General features: G+C 46.4%; 1 protein-coding gene across 18 annotated transcripts in view; it reads left to right on the top strand.

Annotated features, from left to right (window-relative positions):
• The window catches only part of CDH12 (cadherin 12), a 987,186-nt gene that overhangs the window by 821,479 nt on the left and 140,753 nt on the right, over window positions 1-24,954 (top strand). For 17 of the 18 annotated variants that reach the window (XM_053248987.1, XM_053248989.1, XM_053248990.1 and 14 more), the window contains one exon: window positions 4,912-5,206. In XM_053248987.1, coding sequence (XP_053104962.1) covers window positions 4,912-5,206 — 295 coding nt within the window. Of the gene's footprint in view, window positions 1-4,911; window positions 5,207-24,954 lie in introns of those variants that run through there. The other variant, XM_053249005.1, reaches the window with a different exon arrangement.

Here is a 24,954-nt window from a genome sequence, read left to right as displayed (position 1 = left end):
TTTAGCTGAATTGCATTGAGAATGATCAAAATATCATTTATCCAGTGGAAGCTGCTCATTGTTCTGGCATTAACGCAACACCGTGCCTCTATTTTTAACAGCCAAGATATCATCATGCCATGTGAAACCTAGTTCTGCAGTGATGTGATCCAGATGACACTCGCAATAGCTGTTGCTTCCCTTTTGTCCAGTGCCATTTTCCTACTAAATATTTTCATTCTTTCCCTCATTTTCCCTATATTGTGCATTTTTATCTTTCTGTGCTCCTACTTGTTATCTGCACTAAGTCTTTTATTGGACCAGTTCAGATGCATACCACCTGTTGAGAGTGCACCCACTTTGACACAGGACAATGTCCCAACATGCAGTCAGGGCGTAATCATGTGGGTGGGTGTTAATTTAAATCACCCCTCTATATGCATTCCCCAAACCCTGTATAAACTTTATCATGTAGTTAGTGTACACATTCAGTAGCAAGTCATCACATACTGACTACTCAAGTGATACAAAATATGATATACACCCTAGGGCTCTGCCAGATGTTCAAATAGAATATTTTCAGTGCAAAAATGGAACTTTCAGGGTGGGATGGGTAGATGAAGTGTCCCCTGGAAACATGTCCTTGTACACCTCTTTTGTCACTGTTTGCTTGCTGCTCTCAGAGGCAGGATGCCTCTGAGTACTAATTGCAGGGGAGTAAGAGCAGGAGAGAGGGCATGCCCTCAACTCCTGCTGTAGGTTTCCAGTGGCATCTGGTGGGCCACTGTGTGGAACAGGATGCTGGACTAGATGGGCCTTGGGCCTGATCCAGCAGGGCTGTTCTTATGTTCTCAATGCCTCATTGGCAGCTCCTTTGGCACCATTGCGTGTCAGGGTTTCTTTCATGAAGTGAATTCAGAGAGAGGGCAGTACTCCCTGCTCACATTCTAAGTGGGCATTTTTCCCCATTGGAGCCCCCTGGGAAGTCACTAAAAGAGGATATTTTTCATACATCTCATTTTAACTCATCCTTAGTACATTCATCGTGGGAACCAGCTCTTAGTCTCTGGACAACCTGATCCAGTGATCCAGCAAAAGTGATCATCACTCTTTAATTACTGAAGAAAATAATATATTTCCCTGCCTCTTACCACAGAACTTGTTCTGACACCTGTTTTTTGACAATATGCTGTCTTCCTTGGTCATGGATTTGAGGATGAGCAGAAATATTTATGGCCTGAATATTGTTTTTGGGAATGAAGAGAAGATTTAGGTGAGGTTCTGGATATAGGGAATCAAAAGGACACATGCAGCCCTTTTTCTCTCCTGCCTTCCCTGGCAGCCTATCTTTGCCTCTGCCTCACCATGCGCCCACATGAGTGGTGGTATGGTGGAGGACAATGCTGGGAGAGGGTGTAGGTAGTCTTCCTGCATCCCAGAGTGCCCGCACCAGCAGCACAGTGGCTGCTCTCATTAGAGCAGCTGCTGCGCTTGGCATGACCACTCCTTCTTCCTGACTCGCCTCCCAAGATGGTGGCAGGCCGGGGGGAGGGAACCTTCTACCCGGCGGTTCTCACCCAGTTGATTGCCTGCCAAGGTAGAATGAACCCATGGCTCATTCTACCTCAGTTTAAAAGCTAGGTAGGTGTGTTGAGCTAGTACTGGAGCAGCCAGGAACAGTGGGCTCCCAGTGCGCCAGATGACATGAGCCACCTGGGTTACTCCAGGTAGCTTGTGTTGTGAGAATAGCCCTACTGTCTATTCTGACTGGCTACAGCTCTCCAAGGCCTCAAAGGTCTTTCCCAGTGCTGCTGCCTGAGAACCTTTAGCTGGGTGCAAGGGACTGAACTAGGGACTTTATGTATACAAAGCATAAAACTATGGGCCCTCTTCAGTCGAGAGAGAACATGTCAACATTTCCCCACTATAACAGATGATGACACTTGAATTTGGGGAGGATGTAGCTGGCAAGGAGATACAGATGGTCCAAGATATATTAAAGTGACAGCAACATAAGGCCATTGAATCCAACCACTGCTATGAGATTATTATTATTTATTATTATTTTACATTTATATCCCGCTCTTCCTCCAAGGAGCCCAGAGCGGTGTACTACATACTTGAGTTTCTCTTTCACAACAATCCTGTGGAGTAGGTTAGGCTGAGAGAGAAGTGACTGGCCCAGAGTCACTCAGCTAGTTTCATGGTTGAATGGGGATTTGAACTCAGGTCTCCCCTCCATACCATTAAACTCTGAAAACATATGTGTATTAACTACCAGATATTACCAGATGATGGTGGATTCAGATGATTATTTTAATCCTTCTGTAAGTGGTAGGATTTATGGGCAACTGAATTTCTTTGGAAAGATCCCTCAACACCCACTGAAATATACTGCTACATCATTTGATCCTCAGGTTTGTCATAGCTGTGTTCACTGTAGAGTTGAATCTGTCTTGAACACTTTCACAGGACATGGGTTAATGTGTGCATCTCACTAGGAGACTGAAAGAATCTCATACAAAAAGATGTGTGAGAAAAGCATAAGGATGACTCAGAGGGTATGTTTTTCTTTTCTTTCTTCAAGTGTGCCTATTTTCATTCAGTTTCCCTTTAATTCTCCTTTACCTTATTTGTCTTGTAAACATGCATTTGAAGAATGTAGAAAAGCATTTGGTCTAACAGACCATGGTCTAAGGACTCACTTGGATGCATGTGAGTTATTTAAATTACAGTAGCCTGGAAAAGAGGGGGAGAGGGAGAGAGAGAGAGAGAATTATCTCTGTGCTGGAGCTATTATTTTTTCATTCCACAAATACTGAAGAAATGTGATGCATAGCGGTGGGGTGAGGGAGGCAAGAGTAGCTTTTGTTCTAATTGTAATAATCTGGTGAAAAAGCATTCTATACGAAACTGGGGAGGTCAGTTTAGCATGCACTTATAAAGACAGGTAGATGGAGGAGCAGCAACGCATGACATAAGATGATGGTGAGGAAAGGGATGTCAAGTCTAATGATTGAGCTACAGAATTGGGTTTGATTCAGCTATGAAAGTTAATAATTATATATATACCTGTCTATTGATCAAAAAGGTTCATGTGCTGAGGTCTGACTGTACTGCAGTTGGGGATGGAATTGATCTCTGTTTCTGTTCCGTCTGTATTTTGCACAGTTTCTTTAATTTCCTTTCCACTCTTTTCTGCTAAAAATCCTGAGCTTTTTCCATGCCTCCCCTCTCCGATTCCACATTTAAAGCTTAACTTAAAAACATACTCTTCAGTTCTTTTCATGTATTTCCCACCCAAACCAAGATGTGATAACATGTTGCACACCTGCAAATATGTATGTCTCTTGAGACATATGGAATGTATAGAATCAATAACATTTCTTATAAAATCTGATCCACTGGGGAGAAGTCCAGAATCATGCACCATGAGTGCTGGCAAAAGCAGAATAATTAGTTATCAAACCAACATTCTTCCCATCCCCAGCCTCTCTCTTAGTCATCTTGCTGCAGAAAGATTAACAGGTGGTCGTATTTCTTTTGAAGTATATTTCTTGTACTGTTTTAATCTTTTGTAAGCTGCCTTGGAGATCATTTGATCAAAGGGTAGGGTATAAATTTTTAAAGCAAAAAAGCAAACCGGGGATGTTTGTGTGAAATCATGCTTCAGTTTGGTGAGGGCATACATTTTTTCTGTCACCCAGCATATGCAAGTTATTAGCACCGCCTGAGTAACAAGTAAAAGTAAAAGAGAAGATCAGATGCTCCCCATGGTGCAACAGTTGCTGGACCAAAATATGTCATACCTCAGATGGGGTTCAACATAATCATTGATTGCTCACCAACTTAGCATGTAAAAGAAGTAGCAACCCAATTGCCCAATCTCCAAGGAGTAAAAGATAGACCATTTTGGTGATTTATTTTTTCCCATGTATAGTGGTAAATTTCAGGGGCCATGGAATGAAGTTACCCAAGGCAGTGTGGTGCTATAGCCAATGGAATTATAGTTCCACCCCCCACCACCAAAACAAAATTCCCTAAGTGACATTGTGTCATCCTGTAGCATTGTTCTGAGGGGCATTTTTGGAATCCACTATCAGACACTGAAAGGAGTGCTACTGTCACCATCAGTGCTACAAAACACAGACAGCAGCAGTGAATATAGTCCAGCAATTTTAGGTCAATGGCGAGGGGACCCAAAGTTTTGAAAATCAGTACAGATGCTGAGGACACTATCAGAAGTAACATACTAAAAGTCCTGATCATTATGACTTGCACTTTGGCTGCCATTTTGGAAAATCAAGAATGGTCTTGGGTTTCCCAAAATGGATTTTGGATTTTTCAAAATATAAATCTTGAATATTTACATATGAATAAATATTATCATAGATAGCACAACTGTATCACACTTCTTTAATCTGCATGCATCATTAACATTAGAATTGAGAGCTTGTGTGTGTGTGCTCTTGAACATGCGAAAATGCATGTTCCCTTTTGAAATAAAATACATTGTTGAGTTTCTGTATTTGCACATACCATTCATTCACTTCAGAATGAGACTCATGCAGCTCCCTTCCAGGAAAGTCCAACTCATTTATGCTTCCTGTATTTGCACATTTTTAACCTTCAAAATCACTGGATAAGCTTTAGCAAATATCTCTCTCTCTCAGTCTAACCTACCTTTATATACATAATTAAGGTATGTAGGTCAACAGGTAGGTTGAGTAACCAAGAGAGGCTATGTGTTTCTCATGATTAGTATTAAGCCTTCTCACTTGATGCTTTTAGAGACTGGAGTTACTTTTGAAAGTGCTCATATGCCAGCAACATGTAGCACAGAGTCTGAGGTTTTGTTGTTAAAAGCTGCCATTCTTCCATCCTTGGATGACTCTATTAATTCTGTTGCCCTTCTCTTTTTCTGCTATTAAGCTTCATTCTGACTTGGACAAGGGAGTGGGAAGTGTTAAGTATACATTATCAGGAGATGGAGCTGGTACAGTGTTTACCATTGACGAGACCACAGGGGACATTCATGCCATAAGGAGCCTTGATCGCGAAGAGAAGCCTTTCTACACCCTACGTGCTCAAGCGGTGGATGTAGACACAAGGAAGCCACTCGAGCCCGAATCAGAGTTCATCATCAAAGTGCAGGACATTAATGATAATGAGCCAAAATTCCTCGATGGGCCTTACGTTGCCAGTGTCCCCGAAATGTCTCCAGTAGGTGAGTAAGATTTTTAAGCCCTCTTGTCACCCAGCTTGAACTCTCTCACTTATTAAATCACTGATCACTTCTGGAAGAAGTAAAACTGTGACCTCTGAAAAAGAAATCTGTGATCTTGGTGAGGAATAGATAACACTTGCTCACTTACAATGGTGTTCCTAACAATTGGACATGGGGTAGGTCACTACCAGGCCACAGTTGCATAGAGACTCCATGTCCCCCATGTGGACAACATTTATTTGGCTACTGAGATTCCCATGACAGCAATGGCTCTCTGTGGAGCTATACCATTGTGAAAAACATAGCAGCCACATACTTTATATACCACACTCACATAGAAGCACTGATCTGCATAAGTTGAACTTTCACATGAGAATGGCTTAGCTTAGAATCTTGTAGCCACACAAACTGACTAGGTAATTGTATGGGAGAGAGGAGAACTGTCTTGTGGACCAGATAGAGTTTACGTGGGTGCATGTTGTGTTAGGTTTGCACGAGATGTAAGTTCTATTCTAATTCCATGTGTAATTGTTATGTTGTTTTGAATACCCCTGGGATTGGCAAGCATTATTCTGCTTAGGATCTGGAAAAACATAGATGCTGTGGATTGTGGAAGCTTTGAAGCAGGATGAATCCAATACCCATAGTTCACAAGCCCATGTGACTTCACCAGTCTGCAGTGCAGAGTCACAATTTGAGAGTCAACATGGGTCACGTAGGCGGTTCAGCAGGAAGTCACACTATGAAATTGCACATATAAACATACACACAGATGCCTCCACATGGAACTTGACTTTTTGTTTCACTTCCCCAATTTGCCATTTAGTTTACTAAACAAAGGGCAAACTAAGTGGTTAGATAGGAATGCCATTTTGAGGGCCAGGTATTACAATGGAACTTCCACTGTTCGTAAATTAGAACTGCTCAGTGTGGGCAAAATGAAGAGAGTATTTCTTTGGGCTTGCTTCACCTTTCTTAAGGCAAAGCAAAGAGCATCCACAGTGTTTGGCATGCCCATAGTAATATACAAGCCAACTTCATCATGCCCACAGTCTAATTTGGCTTACTAAATTAATCACCAAAATGTCCAAGTAACAAACATCAGCACAGCTATTTAGTATTCTGTTTTCATAGATTAATGTTTTGAACATGATTTTTTTCCCTGTAGGGATCTTGTAGCTTAAATGAATAACTTGTCAGAACTAAGATTTTGTTGTAAGATGTGAACAACCATCTATTCTTTATATTATCAACTGGCATTGCGGCTTTGGTTTAAGATTTCCTCTTCCAGCCTTTCATTGAGCCACAGATGGCTTTAAAGCAGGGATTCTCAACGTGTGGGTCCCCAGATGTAACTGGACTTCAACTCCCATAATTCCCAGCCAAAGGCCACTGGGGCTGGGGATTATGGGAGTTGAAGTCTAATAACATCTGGGGACTCACACGTTGAGAAACCCTGCTTTAAAGGGTTTCAGGAAGGCTGTAGTCTTACCCTCTTTTTACCCCAGTTTCCTTTTTCAGAACCTATAACAACTTTGGTTTCAAGTGCTGAGGATTTAATTGCTACTGTCTAGTGGATTCCAAAAGAGAATGGATCTCTGAAGGAACTCTTTGGTGTGTCTGAGACCCATACTATGCTGGGGAGTTGGATGTGCACCTGAACTGAGCTTGCCAGAGGAAGGGTTCCAAGCCTAGCACATCAATTAGCCTTTCCTTGCCAGGTAGATCCAACCAATGTTATATTCAGTAGCTATTAATAGATAAAATCCGAAGGGTGACCTTAGCAGTGGCTATATTCTTGTCAGTTGCTGTTGGAACAAGGAAGCAACTTGTAAATGGATGGTTGACAGAAGGATGGTTTTGTGGCCATGGGTCAAGTGCAGTGTTCTCTCTAATCTTTTTCATCTGTGTGTGGAATGAGTCTTGTTCTGGGTGGCAGTATCAAGTCAGTGTGTGTGCATGTGCATTCAGAGTGGGGCCTTTCTGATTCAGCCTGAGAGGGATCTAAAATTAACTGACCGGACATAAAAAAACAACACCATGTGAGCGCACTTGCATGCCTTAGAGGGAACACTGGTCAGGGGTTACCTTGGGATTTTTAAAAATGTCTAGAACATACGAATTGTACTGTTTGGTTTCTTACTGCCATTTCTGGTGCTGTAACCATGACTGTTCTTTTTCTTTCTTTCTTTCTTTTACTTCCATGGTCTATTGACTGCAATAAATCTGTTGATTGAGTTAGCCCTTCCTCTGTCCATAGAATATTATTGGCGGGCATGACTTGCTACTAGCACATGATGTCACATGGGCTGACTTTCTTCCAGCTTTGAGGCACAGTAACTCATGCCATCAGTTCTAAGCTCACCTTGCTATATCTTTCCTGTTGCATATACATCTGTAGCCATCATTTCTATTAGATTAGCCCTATTCAGCCATTACTTTGTAGATGTGTACACGTGTCTGTAAACATGTACATGTTTTTGTGAGAATGACTGTACATGTTTTCATTTTAAAAGAGAGCCTGGGTACAAGCCACCTGAAATGCAAGGCATAGAAAGGAAGTGTATTACTGTTCATGCACTGAGCATAACATGTGAATGCGGCTATTGTAATAGGCTTATTTACAGTACTACAATCCAACTGCACATCCATTGAAGAGGACGGTATTATTCTTTTTCAGTTTGCCTAAATCGGGAGCAGGCCTTCTGCATCCTGGGATACCAGATATACAAATGGGAGGAGCACACAATGACAGAATCATTTAGAAGTCTAAGAGGGGCAACGGAAAGTAAGGGAGGAGGTTGCTTCTCTGCATGTTTTCTGTTTGCTCCTTCTCTGCTTTCTCATTCAATCTCTAGCTTCTCATCCTTCATGCTCTTCCCTCCGTGTAAACTGGGCTTGCTGCCAATTTATGCAAACTGAAAAAGAATAATACCATGTTGTTTCCCATTGACCTCATAATAACATATTGTTTCCAATACAATTCTGGTTTATTTGAGTAATTTCTGTTCAGGTCCCCTGAATCAGCTGGAAAGAAAATAGGACTCACTGGAAGAGTGCCATTTTTTTCACATTTATCCTTAACAAGTGTGGCCTCTATGTAAATGAAAGCATCTGTTTATGTTGTTAAAGAAAACCTATGGCAGGTTGTGAGCATCAGAACATACTCTAATGGACTGAATTAAAAAAACACCTCATTCACAATTTGACCTGTCAGAGTTGTAGTGGCTTTTTCAGGGCTAAATGCAGTATATTATCTACAAAGCATCTGGTTAATGCACCTTGCAGGCTGCTCTCTTCCTATAAATCCATCTCCACCCCCACCCTGATTGATCCTTTTAAGTTGAAGATGCTGCTGTGTGGATTCTTCCAGCTCTTCTTGGATGTTGGCTGGCAGCTTGGCTTGGCTTGCATATAAAATGCACAAGTGTTTATTAATAGAGCGGCATACAGTGGAGCAATTGCAAAGAACAGCACATACTTCATCTGCATAATACAGAGTTTCCTAAAGAGAAGCCCAGCAAGAAGAAGGCACAAACGTGAAATTGTTTGCTATTGACTGGTTGTTAACAACTACCTATCCACAGACCGATGTCCCAGACAAATGTACACAAAGTGTACATTTCTGAAATCAAGAAATGTTAATGGTAGAATGTTTTCAATTTTCTTTTAAAAACTCTGCGAAGAAAATCAAAGATTTGGGATGTGTAATGAACGTAGGCAAAAAATGTTTAATTGCTTCATTTGTTTTTATTGCTGAAGTTCGCATATGTTATGGTTTTAATTCATTAAAAATCACATACATTTTGTCACAAAAATAATCTGTTACATTCATTTCCTATTGATTTCAATTATCATTATCAATTTTCCTTGACCTCTCTTTATCTCTCCTCCCCACCCAGCTGCTGCTTGCTGGATGAAACAAAACTGAAAGAATGAAAGAGATGCAAATGGTGATGCATAAATCACTGCTTACTCAGGATTCTTTGATCCTATTAGTTTTGGCTCATCACAAATGCCAAACCGAATACCAAACAAAAGCATCCAATTTGTGGTTGTTTTAAATTCATCTGAAATGAATACAAAACCCTTAATATGCAGAATCACTTGAGAAATTTTAGAAGTTTTACCAAAACTCTATTTCCCTTGAAATTGCTTGGGCAATTCGTCCAAGCAGGAATATCCACATTTGCCCTAAAATTCATTAGCAACTCTGCTCCTAGGTATTACCATATTTTCTCACTGTATGGATATTTTCTTCACTGGCATTGGACTTTACAACACATCATCCAGTGATGCTGATGATAGTGCAGTTTGACTGTGAGGCTGTTCTCACGAGCAGCCAAGACTGGGCTAGGGCAGCTAAGCCTGGGCTTGGCTGCCTATGAAAACTGGCAAAGCTGCCTAGGGAGCCTGTCGGTTAGCCAAGGTTAAGGGTGAGAGTGCATCTTTAACTCGGACTCACTGCTCATGTGAGAGTGCCAGCTGCTCCCAGCGGGTGCTGGCATAGGAGCGGGCTCCTGGCTGTCACTGGGGGCGATACCCCAATGCACCACAGACTCATGTGATACACTGTGAGATTGTGGGATTTCCTGACCCCTGCACCTTCATGCGGCCTGGGGCAACACTGGACAATCTGGGGCAACACTGGACCATCCGCATGCCCTGACCTGCCCAGACCTGGCAGCCAGATCATCTGCAGGGAAGGCGAAGTTCTGCTGCCTTCTCTTCTGCCCCCCTCAAGCCTTCTCACATGTTTGTGAGAAAGGGATCTATGTATACTTTCAGTGGGTCCCTGGTAGGAATGTGTGGGTCCCTCCACCCCACCCAAGAAATGTCAGTATGTTTATCTCTTTTTGCTTTCCTCAACATTCCTCAAATGTTAGCCTCAGCAGTAACCGTAGTTGACCTTGAAATTTGGCTTTGGACCAAAGTCAGTGCCTGCTGTTTTCTACTTTTTAAAGTCCTCTTTGTGGAAACTAATGAAGCTGAATTCGAGTAACACAGTGTAAACAAACACAAAACCCTAATGAGGAATGAATTGTGGTGGTAGTAGTTGCTATTTCTTATATATCTATGTGATGCCAGTCCTGGTCCAGTTACTTTGGCTTCCCGTTCATTTCCAAACTTGTTACTGTGCTGCTTACGTCTTTTAAAGCTCTACTTGGTCTGGGCGCAACATTCTTGTGGGGATGCCTATCCATATATGAAACAACCAAACCAATAATTACGATCTGCTCAGGAGACCTCACTGAGGATTCCAATCATTTACATGCTTCAGTCTGTGAATCACTGAAATGGGGTCTTCCCTCATAGGACACTGCAATTAGGAAATGTATTGCCGAGGGAGATTTACTGGGTTACAGCTCATATGAGTGTTAGGAGATTAGGAAATGACTTTCTTATTCCATCAAGCTTTTGCAGAAACCTTTGGACAATGGTATTAATCTTTGGGTTCTGGTGATTGGTCTTTGCTCTTTGTTTGCTCTATTTAGGGATGGACAGATCTCTCAAGTTCCTTTATGGATTTCATCAAATTTCCTTTTTATTCTTGTTCCGCTCTCTTCTGCCCAATATTCCCATAACTAAAAGCCCTATATTTAAATATATGTTTTTCAAGTATGTTCACATATACTCTGTCAGAACAGTGTGATAATACATTGTGAATATGTGTTTTTCCACAAATGTATGGGATGTGTAGAATCCATAGAAATTACTGTATTTTTTAGAAACCAACCTACTAGGAAGTGGGAAAAGTCCACAATACCGAGTTCCATCACAGATTTTTGGCAAGAAAGGAATTTGGTAACATCCCTGCTTGATATTCATATTATGTTCAGCATTCTGCTTAATTTGCACACAACTTTGTTGTAAAATAGACAGGTGGTGTATGAGTGTTATAAATTGATTATTTGTTTTTCTCAGAAACCTTTGAAGGTCATGCAGTACAAAATTCTAAAATGGTAGCATCAATCGTGGTGCTTGCAGAATGATTCTTTTGCCTTTGTGGTGCTCTGCAAAGTTGTGTTACTGCTAGCAGAAAAGAAACCATTCATGTCCTGGTTGCCTATGAGGCAAGACAAGACAGAGGCCAGGTAGGAGAAAGGCAAGGTCAGGTCAGTACTATGGCAGATTAACGTAGTAGCAAATGTAGCATTTGCTATGGGCCCCGCATTTTCGAAGGCCCCGCACACCCGGCTACCAATAAATATCTCTTTCCTGCTAAATGTGCCTTTTAAGAGAAGGCCCTGCACAGCATCTGTCCAGTGGTTGTTGCTGGTGCCTACCACATTTTTCTTTTTAGAGTGTGAGCCTTTGGAGACAGAGAATCATTTATCCACTCTTTATTTTCCTATGTAAACCACTTTGATAATTTCGATTGAAAAATGGTATATAAACGTTCACTGTTGTAGGAAGTGTGAGTTTGTGGCTTGGTCTCCCATACTCCAAAATATAGCAAATGAAAAAAATTGAATTACTTTACTATGCAAGTAAATAATTTATGTTTTAATATTTATGTGCATATTTATAAATTTAGAGCCCCTTTAAAACATATGCTACAGGCCCCACACTAGCTTAATCCGGCCCCAAGTCAGTACACAGGGCCTTGGAGAGGTCCAAGGAAATTGACTCGACACCATTCAAAGGCAGGCCAGAACCTTAAGTACCGGGGAGCCCAGGCTACCCCCACCTGAGCTCCACCTCCCTGTCTGGAGAAGGGAGGTCTTAAAGAGGCAGCCTTCTGGAGCTGGCACTCCTTCACACTCTGTTCCTAAAGAAGTTGTTGATGATACTGGCAGGCAGATCAGGTGGTATGTGATGGTGAGGGAGAGGATGGCCCTGTAATGGATTCTGGGGATGGTGCCCCAGAGAGCTCAGTCATGATCTTGTGCTGAGACTTAGTGCTGAGACTAGTGCTGGTCCTGCCTCCTCAGTATCCAACTTGGAGTCACTACTACTGTGAATAGGTGCTATGATAGGCTGGGCATGTAGCTCAAGAAATTCCCCATTTGCATATATATGGGCTTGTACAAGAGGTTGTGCAATGGGTTGAACAAGGAATTTTCCATGTGCACATTTAAGGGCTTGTATAGGAGGTTGCAAAAGAGGTTGTGTTGCACAAGAATTAGCCTGGAACACCTAATTTCTTTGTGCAATGACCATGCACTATGTCCTCATGCTCGTGCAACATTTATGCTTGTGTAAGACAAGTGTGGATACTACCCATAGATTATATGCTGGGGTTGTGTGGTGTATGGGAATTTACTGCAGTGGTGTTGATCCCTGTGGTGGATAACTTCTAGAGCAGCCCTAACACAGCTATTTTGCTTTTGATTTGTGACCCATCAAAAGTCGCAGATTAACTTCCTAAAATAATAGCAAGTGGAAACAAATTGGGACATTATAAAAGCAGAAATGGCACCATCTTTTGATTATAGCATTGTGTTGGATTTTGGTGATGTGGGTTGTTTGTTTGTTTACAAGACTTATTATTTTAACAAGTTTTCATGTACAGTTACTTATCCAGAGCTGTATAAAGGAGTGAACTAAAAACCTACTATTGCATTTGCATGCTTCCAGTCTGATGTTATGCTTTTCTTGGATGTTCTAATTCTTGACAAAGTCTATGATGGTTTCTTGTTGACCTGAATAATCAAGTAGACATGTGTGTATATGACCATAGTAATTGGTTCTTTATTAGCTTTTGATGGGATGAAAATATCCTGGAAAGTAAGCCACATAGAACACAGCAGGGGTTACTTCTGAGTAAATAGGCATAGGACTACACTACACAACTGCAATCCTAAGTATACTTACCAGAACTTCAGTCTCATCATGTTGTCAGGCTTACTTCTGAGTAAACATGTTTTAGGATTAAACTCTGATGTCATAGTCCCATGTCTGGGGAAAATACTTAAATCCCTTTGACTTCAATGAGATTTTCACAGCCTAACTCGTTTAAAGATTCTAGGCTAAACCCTTTATTTCAATGAGAGTAACTCTCTGGGCTTCTAAGTGGTTCTAAACCTGAAGTGTATTTTTAAATGGATTACTTTGCCTAGATGCCCAAGTGGCTGTAAGCATTAACTATATTTTATCAAAACTGCTTTTTCCGGCGACCGGCTGAATGGCTATGAGCATCATTTTCCCTTTCCAGCTGCTGAGCTATTTTTCTCCTATTAGCTGGGATCTATTTATATTTCTCAGATCAGAAAGTAAGCAAAGGCCGTCATCATCAAGGCAGCTCTTGCTTTATGACAAGCAATAATGTCCCAGTCATCGAACTCTCATAAAGACATTGGAGATAATGAGAGCAAGCTGAGATTTAAACGGATTATAATGGATATTTGGCATATACGCTGGCTGCTTCATCTTCAAGCACTCAATTTCCCCCTCCCTTTCCTGCTCTGGAGTGTATCATTTCTGCAGTGACTGAGGAGGGGCATGAGGTTCTCTGTGCAACAGGGCAAGCCAGTCCCAAAGAGCAGACGCTGATGGATTGCAGGAGTCAATCAAGGGATCAGCAGCCTTAGAGGGAGAAAGGCAGGTGGTAGAAAAGACTTAAGGATGCTAAACAAATGGGAATCAGTAAACCAAACATGATTAACGACTTTAATTCTAGGTATAGAAATATCTGCTGCAAAGCAGATACCGAACCCCCGAAAGCCTCTGAGTGATAACAAAGTGATCATTAGAAGCCTGATTAATGAGCGAGTAAGGGGAAAGTCACCGATCACAGATATTGTGAAAAGGACAAACATGCCTTTGCTGGGCAAACTTGCCAGGTTCTCACCTCAGTCTGTTTCCTTGCTTAGTGTGAGGTGCCATATTGTTGGGGCCTCTTGGACACCATCTGGATTTCAGCTATAACCAACTGGAGTAGGAAGACTTTCTGCAAGCCAGAGATGCTATGAAGGTGTTCACACCTGAACATGGCAATCTTAGGCCCTCCTCCAGGACAAGGCTGAGCAGAGAGGGCATTGGAGGGGGCAGGGCACATTCTGTGAGCAGAGTGTGGCTCACTTTCCACCAAGACTTCCAGACAGAAAAAGTGCTACCCCCTTCTCCTCATGGCTGAGGCAGCCTGTGGGAAGAGAAGTTTGGGAGTTCCCTCCTCTCTCTTTGTGGATCTCCTTCACCTTTAGCCAGAGGAGAGACTGGATGAGTTCTGATACTGCAGGGGAATTCTAATGTTTTTTGGAACTATGTGGTGTCCCATTGATGAAGTGTTTACAATATCTAGGTGGTGAGTCTCAGTATCTAGGTGGTGAGTCTCAGTTCCTGGAGACCCTTGCCGAAGATCAGATGTACGGTTTGAAGGGATGGAACCGCTGAAGCCCAGTCACCATGCCAACATTATACTCCCCACTCCATCCTATATATTTTTAGCATGATCCTAAGCACGTTTATGCAAATATCCCATTAAGTTCAATTGAATTTGCTCCTTAGTAAATTTAGATGCTCCTGGTGTTGTGTAGGAAGCATTGGGGAAGTGACAGTCATACTGGCTAGCATGTTACACAGTGGAATGTGGGGGCAGTTCTGAACTGTGCCTATGCCATTATGAATACCTTAAACTGCTAGACATCATACACAATAGTATCCTTGCACAAATACTTAAAATGCCATAATCACATTTCCATGATGCTACTTACATTTCAAATAATATAAGTAGCATCATGGCAGTGTGATCATGCCAGTTCAAGTATTTGCAGAAGAGTGCTTCCACAAGACCACTGACATTTTTAATGGCATTGTGGAAGTGTGGACTGTTCAGAATTGTCCACGTTTCATACATGTGTCAGCTAGGGATGTGCAAACAGGTTCAACAATTAGGGGTTGAAACAATCCATTTCTAAACCATTTCCTAACCCTAACCAAACCATTTCCTGTTCGGCCCAACCCCGGACCGAACACGCCCCCCCCCGACTGTTCGGGGGGGGGGAGGTTGCAGACATTTTTTAAAAATAAAAAATAAAAATAAGGATTTTTTAAATTACCCCCTTTAGGGTAAGTTGGAGGTGGCGAGGGGGTCCGTGAAGGTTCCCCCCCACCTGTCAGCCTCCCTTCATGCCCATAGCAGCCATTCAGCTGGCTCTTCGACCCATTCAGGCCTTCCCCCTCTGGCACCTTGGCCATTTTGGAGGCTGCCATGCCTGTACAATTAGCCTCTGTGTGGCTGGTATGGGCATGAAAGGAGGCTAGTGGGGGGAGGGGAAACCTCCACAGAGCCCCCCCCCCCACTCGCCACCTCCAGCAATTCCCCTGAAAGGGGTAAGTTGAAAAAAGATATATATTTTATTTTTTTAAAAAAAGTCCGTGAACCCCCCAGGTCCGGACCGGGTGGGGGGGTTCGAGGGGTGGGGCTGGACTGAACTGGCCTGGTCCGGTTCAGGTCCGGTCTAGACTCAGACCAAACTGAACAAGCCGGTTCCGTGCACATCCCTAATGTCAGGCACTGATCTGAATAGGCTTGCTATCCAGCCCCAGTCTACCCATAGTAATAACCACTACTTTAACCCCTGTTTGAACTTAAGGGAGTATTACCAATAGCTAATCCTCAGCAGACCATGTGATGGGATATGGATGTAAGCTTAGAATAGGAATCTGGGATATTGCATCACCTGGCTGTGATGCAAGTTCTGCCTTCCGTTTTTTTTTAGTTGATTGCCTCCACGACAATTCAGTTTTGGAGTTGTTTTTTTAATCTCTCTTGACAGGATGGTCTTGTGTCCTGCACTTTTGAAAATATCAATTGCTCATTCTCACACCTTGTCTTTCAGCAAAACCAAACCAGGGCAGTCTGTAGATACTCAGTTTTCTAGATCCTAGTCCTGAGGAAGGTGTTAAACACATTGTAGCTCAAATTAGCCAACTTGCTTACTCCTTCTTTGGTTCAGTGACTCCAGAGTCATCCGTTTTCCCTTGTGATTTCTATTCCATGTCCCCTCATGCCTGAAAGCAAACCAGACAGTTTTCAGCAGATGCTCTGTCATAGCTCTTCCATGTAGTGCTCACACACACAAAAAAGGAAAAAACCCACAAAAAACCCCCAACCCTGTTCACAGGCTTTTAGTCCTGAACCAACAATAATCACTGAATATAATCCTACGAGACAAAACACCTTGCTGTTCAAATAATAGATGATCTTGCTGCTCACCCAGCTGCTGCTATTAAAGCAGCAGGAGGAAAATATCCTTCTATGTGTTTAAAATACTCTACCAGCTCAAGTAGAGAAAATATGTTTGAGATGATAAAGAGGGTAAATCTTGCCCATCTGGTATTGAACAGATTTTGTGTCAATGTGCCTTTTGCAGAGGACAATTTGGAGAGTAGGGATGAGTGGGCCAGGTAGTTGGTAGGGATAGTTATGTAGAAATGCCTTTGATTTAAAAATGCAATAAAATTCTAATTATTGGGGTCACAAATAATATCTTCAAATCAGCAGGTGAATATTTTGAAACTGAAAAGAGATAGGTATAGTCTAAGTGTTTGTCTTTAAGTCCGTAAAAGCTAGTTGCCAGGTTACATTTGGGAGATCTCCCTTGTTCGTACCCAAACACCCAAGGAGACGCTGAGACATTGCTATGGAAGGAACGGTCAATTCTTTATTGAGGTTTAGGTTACAGGCTCATCGGCTGGGATTGCTTAGACACCCCCCCCCCCAGCAGTGTGGTGCCTAGTAGACCAGCCACGCCATGGCTGCCCCCCACCTAAAGGACCGTGGCGATAGCACCTTGGCTCCAGGCAGCTCATCCGATCTCCAACGGAGGCGCCCTTCTCTGCCGACCTAAGGTCAGGTTTCTTACACCCCGAATGATACCCCACCGATGCTGCACAGCCATATGGATAGGGTGTCGCTTGTGGAGGGGCAGGAGTCAAGCATCATCCCTGATCTGTCAAGCCTCAAGGGATCAGCTCCTCCTCCTTGATCTACATCTTACCTAAGGTGCCACACCCCCTTAATTAGCAGTTCCCCCACCGCACTGTACCTGCCACAGCGGGCGTTAGCCTAGCTTAATGACCCGCACCCCACAGACCCAATATCGCTGTTGCCAATCCCAGCCTGAGGTTGTCTAAGAAGAACCTCATGCCTGTGGCGGACAAGTGGACCCCGTTGCCCCGATAGAGGGCGGGCTGCGAAAAGACGATGTCATCGTGTGGGATACATCCGCCACCATTGGCTGCCAGAAAGCGTGCTATAGCCACATTGACCCCCCTTCTTGCCCTGTCCACCTTGTTTTCTTTGAGTGCCCCCCGCCAAACCCTGCACTGGGTGATGTCGGACCATAGAATGACCGACCCTGTGCACCAGGACAGCACCATGCCAAGGTCCTGCTCGATCTGATGTGCCAGATAAATACCTGACTGACGAACTAGGTCGTTTCCCCCAAAGTGGAAGAGCAGGATGTCCGGTACAGGGTTCTGCTCCAGGTACTCCCGCAGCATTGGCAGCAGCTGCACCCTCTGCCCAAGCCATTCGATGGTGGCCCATCGACCCAGGCCCAGCTGTGTTCCCGGATCCATGCCTTGCACCCACTTGAGGGCCCAGAATATAAAGGAGTGGCCCAAGACAATGATTCTGGCCCTCTTCAATGGAGGTCTTGCCCCTGTGCGGAAGAGAACACGCATGAGGTGGGAGGCAAGGGGGGGCAATTGGGGTGGGTGTGGGTGGGAGGACCTCCGCTGCTCTTAGCGTACATATCTGCAGTAGGCCACAGACCGCCAATAGCCTAGGCGCTGGATAGCGGCGCCCGGGTAGCCGAGGCTCACCGCCGCCGAAGCCACCCAATTCTGAAAGAGTGTGATGACAGGTGGCGCGTGGACACCCCGGCCACGTGAAAGGCCCTCCTCATCACAGTCCAAAATTGGTACTGTGATAGGGGGTTGCCATCAGCGTGCACAAATAGGCACCCCTCAGCATCACCCCTGGCTGCCATGTAGGCTCCCAGAGCCTGCACCGGGCACATGAGGTGATTGTCCGCCCTATGCAGGGTGACCAGCTGCCCCCTACCCCGCTGGTCCATTTTAGAGAAGCGTAGCCTTAGCAATATCACGGCTGAGTCCATGGCTAGGTCGCTCTTCTGCACGACCCTTGCAGCCATGCCTCGTGTCCCCTTGGGAAAAAGCTCCCCGGCCCTGAAGGCCCCGTAGAAAGCCACCAGTGCCGCCGCTCTGAACAAGGCTTCCTCATAGGGGGAAGAGCATACATCCCCGAGGCTCTGCATGGCCCTCTGCAGTGCGTCGGGTGTAATGGGCCGGCGCTGGTCGGGCTGGGCCGGCGTCTTCCTGGCCCAGCCCTCCAGCATGTGCCGGACTCGGAAATCGCCTGAGTGGTCGGGCAGCCCCCGGGCCTTTGCATAAAAGGCCAGGGCTGCCAAGTGCCCGGCCATGATGCTCACCGCAAGCCCTCCTGCTCGGAGGTGCACCAAGTACTGCATCAGGTGCTCAGGTGGGGCCAGCCAAGCCTGGTCGACTCCCACCAGCTGCCTGAAGTGTTGGAAGGCCGCAACCCTCCTGCTATAGGCGACCCGTGTCCTAGGTGCTAAGGAGGCCTCAATTGCCCTGAGTGCCTCTACACTCCAAGGCTCCACAGCCCAACAGGCATCTTCTCGGGCCTTGAGGAAGCGTCGGGGGCCAGCTGCCAAAAGCGCTGCATCTGAAAACGAGACAGGGCATCTGCAATGTCGTTTTGCGCTCCGGGCACATGGTGCGCTCTAAACAATATATTGTTGCGCAGGCAAGCCAGTACCAATGCCCGCACTAAGCCCAAGACTCTCGGGGACTTGGTCGTCTGCCGATTAACAACCTGCCCCATCGCCAGGTTGTCACACCAGAAGCGCACTGCTGAGTTGCGAAACTGGGCTGCCCAAATGTGCACGGCAACCACTATGGGGAATAGCTCAAGGAAAGTGAGGTCCCTCGTTATCCCATGCACCGCCCAGTCGCGTGGCCATCACTCTGCGCACCACATGCCCCTTAGGTATAGGCCGAAGCCTAGGCCGCTGGCTGCGTCTAATTGTACCTGGAAATCTGCTTCCAGGAGTTGTGACGCCCGCCAAAAGGAAGCTCCGTTGAAGGAGTCCAGGAAGCTCAGCCATAGCCTAATGTCCTCCCTCATAGCCATGGTTACCCTGATCTGAAAATGCGGTAGCCTGCATCCTGCCGTGGCGTCACAGAGACACCGCAAGAATGGGCAGCCAGGGGCTACCACGCGACAGGCAAAATTGAGATACCCCACCAGGGATTGCAGCTGGTGTATTCTGACCTTTTTGGCCTGCTCACACGCCCTCAAAAGTACCCTCAAAGCTTCCAGCTTATCCCTGGGCAGTCGAGACAGCTGCCCCCGGGTGTCTAACTCTATGCCCAAGAGCATAAGCCTGGTGGATGGCCCCTCGGTCTTGTCCCTGGCCAAGGGCACCCCCAGCTCCTCGCAGAGGACCACAAATGTGCCTAATAGCGTGGAGTATTGGTCGGAGCCCGCTCGGCCTCCGAAAAGATAATCATCAAGGTAATGAGCCATGGAATTAAGCCCCTCCCTCCAGCGCAGTGCCCATTCCAGCATCGTGCTGAAGGCCTCGAAGGCCGCGCATGACACCGAGCAGCCCATGGGGAGAGCCCTGTCAATGTAGTATTTCCCTTCAAACGCAAATCCCAACAGGTCAAAGTTGTCGGGATGGACTGGCAGCAGTCGGAAGGCTGATTCTATGTCGCACTTGGCTAGCAGTGCCCCAGGCTCGCAGGCCTGGACCATTGCTGTCGCCTCATCAAATGAGGTGTAGCAGACTGAGCATAGCTCAGCCGGTATCCCATCATTGACCGAGCTGCCCCTGGGGTATGACAGGTGCTGAATCAGTCTATACTCGCCGGGAGTCTTCTTGGGCACTACCCCCAGGGGTGATATCCTCAGAGTCTGTAGGGGGGGCTCCCTAAAGGGACCTAGGACGCGGCCTAAAGCCACCTCCTTGTTAATCTTCCTAAGCACTATGTGCTCCATACCATTAACTGATTTTAGATTGTTAGCCAAACTAGGCTTGCACAGTAGCTGGCACGGAATCCTAAAGCCTTCCGAGAAACCAGCTTCCAGGAAGTGTGCGCGCTCCCTGTCCAGGCAGTCGCACAACAGCCTCCGTAGTACTGCGGTCCTAATTGGGGTGGGGCCCTTTTCCAGGGCCACCATCTTGAGCGGCAGAGGGCCCCTTGCCCCTCCTGCGCGGAGGCCCCAGCCACCTGATCTAAAACTATTTGTCCGTGGGCAGTTGAGCCCAGCGTGCCGGCCCCCCCAGAAGCCACATTCTTGTCTGAATTTGCAGGGGGACCAAGCGCACTTCCCACTCCTGTTGAACTCCCAGCATACCAGGGGACTTTGATCCCACTGGGCGCCGGTGGAAGAAGCCGCTGATGCCGCTGGAATCCTGGAAATCAAGTGGCCGCTCTCAGCGCGCTCTCTGGTAAGAGGCCTGGAGGGCGTCATGATCCTGAGCCACAGCTCAGAATGCTGCTTCTCCCACGAGATCCCCGGGTAGTTGGATGCGCGTTCCCTAAGCGCTTGGTCGTAGGCCTCCCACGAGTTGCCGGCAAAGTCCATAAACGCCCCATGAATGGTGTCGAAGTACTTGATGAGGGTGGGGCCCTTCTCAGGGTACTTCTCAGTGACCACCCCCATGTATATAATGAAACCGGAAACCCAGTTGTTCTAGTTACGTTCGATGGGTTTTCTCTTAGTCCTTTCCTTCTCCTTTTCCTGTTCCACCTCCTTGCCCACGGGCTCGGGTTCCTTAAAGAGCAGTTGGAAGACATCTATATACTCCCCCTTCCAAATGTGCTCCTTTACATGTGGAAGCAGGTGGTCGCCCAGAGGGACCGACCCGCCATCAAGGCCACTGCCATTGCTGGCGGAGGGCACCCGCACCGGGGTGGCACAGGACCCAGGCTGCCCAGCTCCCCCTTGCCACACCTGATTACATGTTGCATGTGGGGAAGCCCAATTCATCGGACTGGGGAACCACCCGAAGGGCCCACCTGGAGGACTGCACGGCAAACCCCACAGCCAGGCCCCCTGCGGGGACTCACCACCTTGTCCTGCCTGTTCCTTGGAAGTGTCTCCCGCTGTGGATCCTGTGGCTGCTGCGCTGCCCCCGCTAGATCCCTCCGTAGTCCTGTTGCCAGCCGGAGCCACCATGGATGCCGTGGCCACCTCAAGCGCCGCTAAATGGTCGGTAAAGCCTTGCATCAGTTTGGTCCGCTTTGCGGCCCTGGTCATCTTGCATGGGTACGAGGGCGGGGAGGGGCCGTGCTCCCTGGAAGCCCCGATGGGCCCCGACCATCTCTCTGCAGTGCCTCCCGCTCCCTGGCTATGGCCTCCAGCCGAGCGATGAGGGCCTTGATAGCCCCAGCTCCATATCACGCTCATCCTCCGAAGATGAGTCTGGTTGAGCTGGGGGTCCCCTGTGTGATGCCGCAGGCCTTTTTCCCTTTGCCGATGGTGCCTTCTTGGGGCCCATGGTGCGGGGGGGGGTGAGGTTGGGCCAAATGAGACCTATGTGCAAGCGAAGGGCTCCATGCCTGTACTGAGTGTGTATTGGGACCCCGATAAGCCATAGCCGAAGCATACCTCACCCAGTGCCCCCCCCAGCCCCAACTGGCTGCCCCAGTGAGCGGGAACCCCTGAGGTGCACCCACAGGCCTTATACCCAGCCTGCCCAATCCCCTGTGCCGCGTCCCCCAAACCTGAGCCGGGCCAGACCCGGCTTGCTGCTCCCTTGGATGAATTCCGTCCGATGAGCCGTCTGGAGAGTGGGGGGGTGCAGCCGCTCAACAGGTGGTGCAGCTGCCCTGCAGGAAGCCAGGGAGAGGGCACCGAGAAATTGCTCCCCCAGGTAAGTGATCCCTGGCTATCAGGCCCCAAGCTGATGGGGGGGCAGGTAGCCAGTTTTGGGGCGAGGGTGTGTGTGGGGGAGCCGCAGGCGGTCCCCCAGGCCTGAATATCCACACGGCCCCTCTGGGCCAATGCTACAGCCCCCCAGGCAGGGAGAAAAAGAAGGCCAACGAGGCGGGCAGGCGTTGAAGCCCGACTCTCCACCTCGTACCACCGCGGTGGGGGGGGGATGATGCAGGTGGGGAGGAGGGCCGGATAGGCCGGCCACTGCCGCCAAGGCCACGGGGGGCAGCCCAACGGCGCCACTGATCTGGGCCGTGCAGGCCCTGAAAATGGTGTCCGAGTGCTGCGGGCGGGCCTCTGGCCCGACTCTCCGCTCTTGCTCCCCTTGCCGGACGCTCCTTTAGGCCAGGCCATGTGCTTCGTGGCCTAGCTGGAGCTCCTTGCAGCACGTCTGCTCTCTCCAAGCTTGAGAGACAGACTGAGCCAGCGCAACCAACCAAGAGCAGCTCCCAGCCCCGCGTGCTCCATGGTGAGGGGCTGGGACAAACTAGCCACGCCGCATAGGAGCAGCAAGCAGCTTTCTTCTTTAAACTCTCTGATGCATTGGCAGACATAACTCCTCCCTTGGTCCATCCCATCCCCTCTTTCCTGTAATGAGGACAATTTCATATGTTATCCACATTATGTGGGGGAAGAGAATTGGTTGACAGAAACCTCTCAAACATATCAAGCCAGAGGTGGGCCCAGTCAATGTAATTACTAGCTATGAATCTTCCCTCAGAAAGTGGGAGTGAGGAGTGGATTCTAGGTAGCATGGCAGCAATGATAAGCTGTGTGAATATTTCATAGCTTTGAGTCCTGGCTTGCAATGAGAAGTAGCTGCAGAGCTCTCGTATTGTCTGTTACCAGTTGTGTAGAGGACAGAATTCAGGCAGGTACTGTAATGTTTTTCTCATCCCTGCATGACAGTAAGCTGCACTGCCAGCATTATCTCTCCCATGTAGCCATTAAAGATACAGAATCTGCTCAGTCTTTTGTGAGTTATCCTTCAGATGTGATTGCAAGTGGCAACATGACTGTCAATAAAATAAGAAGAGAGTACACTAGCCCATAATTTGAATTGTTTTATTGTTAAGTTTTGCCTTTTTATGTTTTTAGCCTACTTTCCTTAAGGAAAAGTAAGCTTATGAGAATATAAGTAAGCTAATAATAATAATAATAATAATAATAATAATAATAATAATAATAATCATCATCATCATCATCTTTATTACGGTCGTTGACCAGCACAAGTTGTAAAACAGTAATACTATACAGTAGTAAGCTTATAAGATCACCCAGCTTTCTGTGTCTGTGTGTCCCTCTATCAACTTCACAATGCCTGGAACAATTTGAACCAAATTTGGCACTAAATTTGGGACACATGAGGAAATATATGGGGCCACATACGGACACCCCAACAGTGTCATTTTTGATGATGTCATCCACCCCATTTCAAGATTGCGGATGCATGAATGTTTGAGGCACAAGCGGGTTAACTTGTGAACTACCTAACCACTTTGAACCACATTTGCTGCTGTAGGGACATATAGGGATAAGTCAATAGCGTAGTTTTTGATGAGGTCATCTACCCCAATTCAAGATAGTGGACGTGTGAATGTTTGAGGCAGAAGGTGATAATTATCAATTAAGATTATTGTGAAAGGAAAGTAGGCAGATTAGTTTTTACTAGAACTTCTTGTTAATTGTTATGTAATCCACCCTGGGCATCTTTTAAGCTAGATGGATTTCATTTTTTAAAAATGAAATAAGGAGGTGGGACAAATAAATGGAAATATGGTGGGAGAGGATTTTTAGTCATTAAACAGCCAGATCATCAATGGCCTACAGCATAATCAACACTACTTGTTACCTAACCTGCCTGCCTGCCAGCCATCTAGTTTTGTATGCCAGATGCTTGTCAACCCTCTTGCTTTTGTGAGTCCAGGCAGGCATCAAAACTCGATGGTTTATCAGGCCACTGATGGGGTAATCAGGGTAATAGGCTGCATTTGGCTTGGCAGGTCAGATGTTTTGCTGGCTTGGCCTAATTCAGAAAACATAATGGAGTTGTTTGATTAAAAAAACAACCAAAAAGCTTAGTCCCATTGATATCAAAGGCGATATCATGTGAATGTGACTGATTTGAAACATTTGTGCCTGAATCTTTGCAAGTTGTGTTGTTAGAATATCCCTGTGTTGGTTCTTCTAACACCCTGTCCTAAGGGTTCTGTGGATGCTGTCCCAGTTTTGCTCGGGTGGCCAGGATTATTCCTGTGGTGCTTCATCTTGTACACCAGCTGCAACAATTCCTGGAGAAAGCAAATCTGGCCACCATCACCCCTGCACGAAGTGGAGCTGCCCTTGAAAATTATCTGAGAATTGCAGATGGTGCAAAAATGCTGCTGGCGAGATGCTGACAGGGACCTCTTGGAGCAAAGATGTGACTCCCTGGTTATATTATCTTCATTCACTTTCCATCTGTTTCCAAGTGAAATTCAAGGTGCTGGTTATCACCCTTAAAGCTGTATGCCATTTGGACCCCTAGGAGGCATAAGACTTGGATTCATCCACATGATCCTGCCTACCAGGGTTGTCCTTAGGGCATGGCAAGCAGGGTGACCACCCTGGGCCCCACTCTCTTAACCCCCATTAGAATTAACTGGAAGGGGGCCCCGCACTGGCTGATTTGCCCCGGGCCCCGCACCCCAGCAGGGCTCTCTAAGGACAGCCCTGCTGCCTGCCTATTGTGATCTTCAGGGGAGGATCTGCTTCACATGCTGCCACTTACTAATATTAAGTTGGTGAGTATGTGGGATGCGACTTT

This window comes from Hemicordylus capensis, chromosome 4 (assembly GCF_027244095.1).
Source record: "Hemicordylus capensis ecotype Gifberg chromosome 4, rHemCap1.1.pri, whole genome shotgun sequence".
Taxonomy (NCBI): domain Eukaryota; kingdom Metazoa; phylum Chordata; class Lepidosauria; order Squamata; family Cordylidae; genus Hemicordylus; species Hemicordylus capensis.
This window is presented reverse-complemented; position numbering and strand designations above follow the sequence as displayed.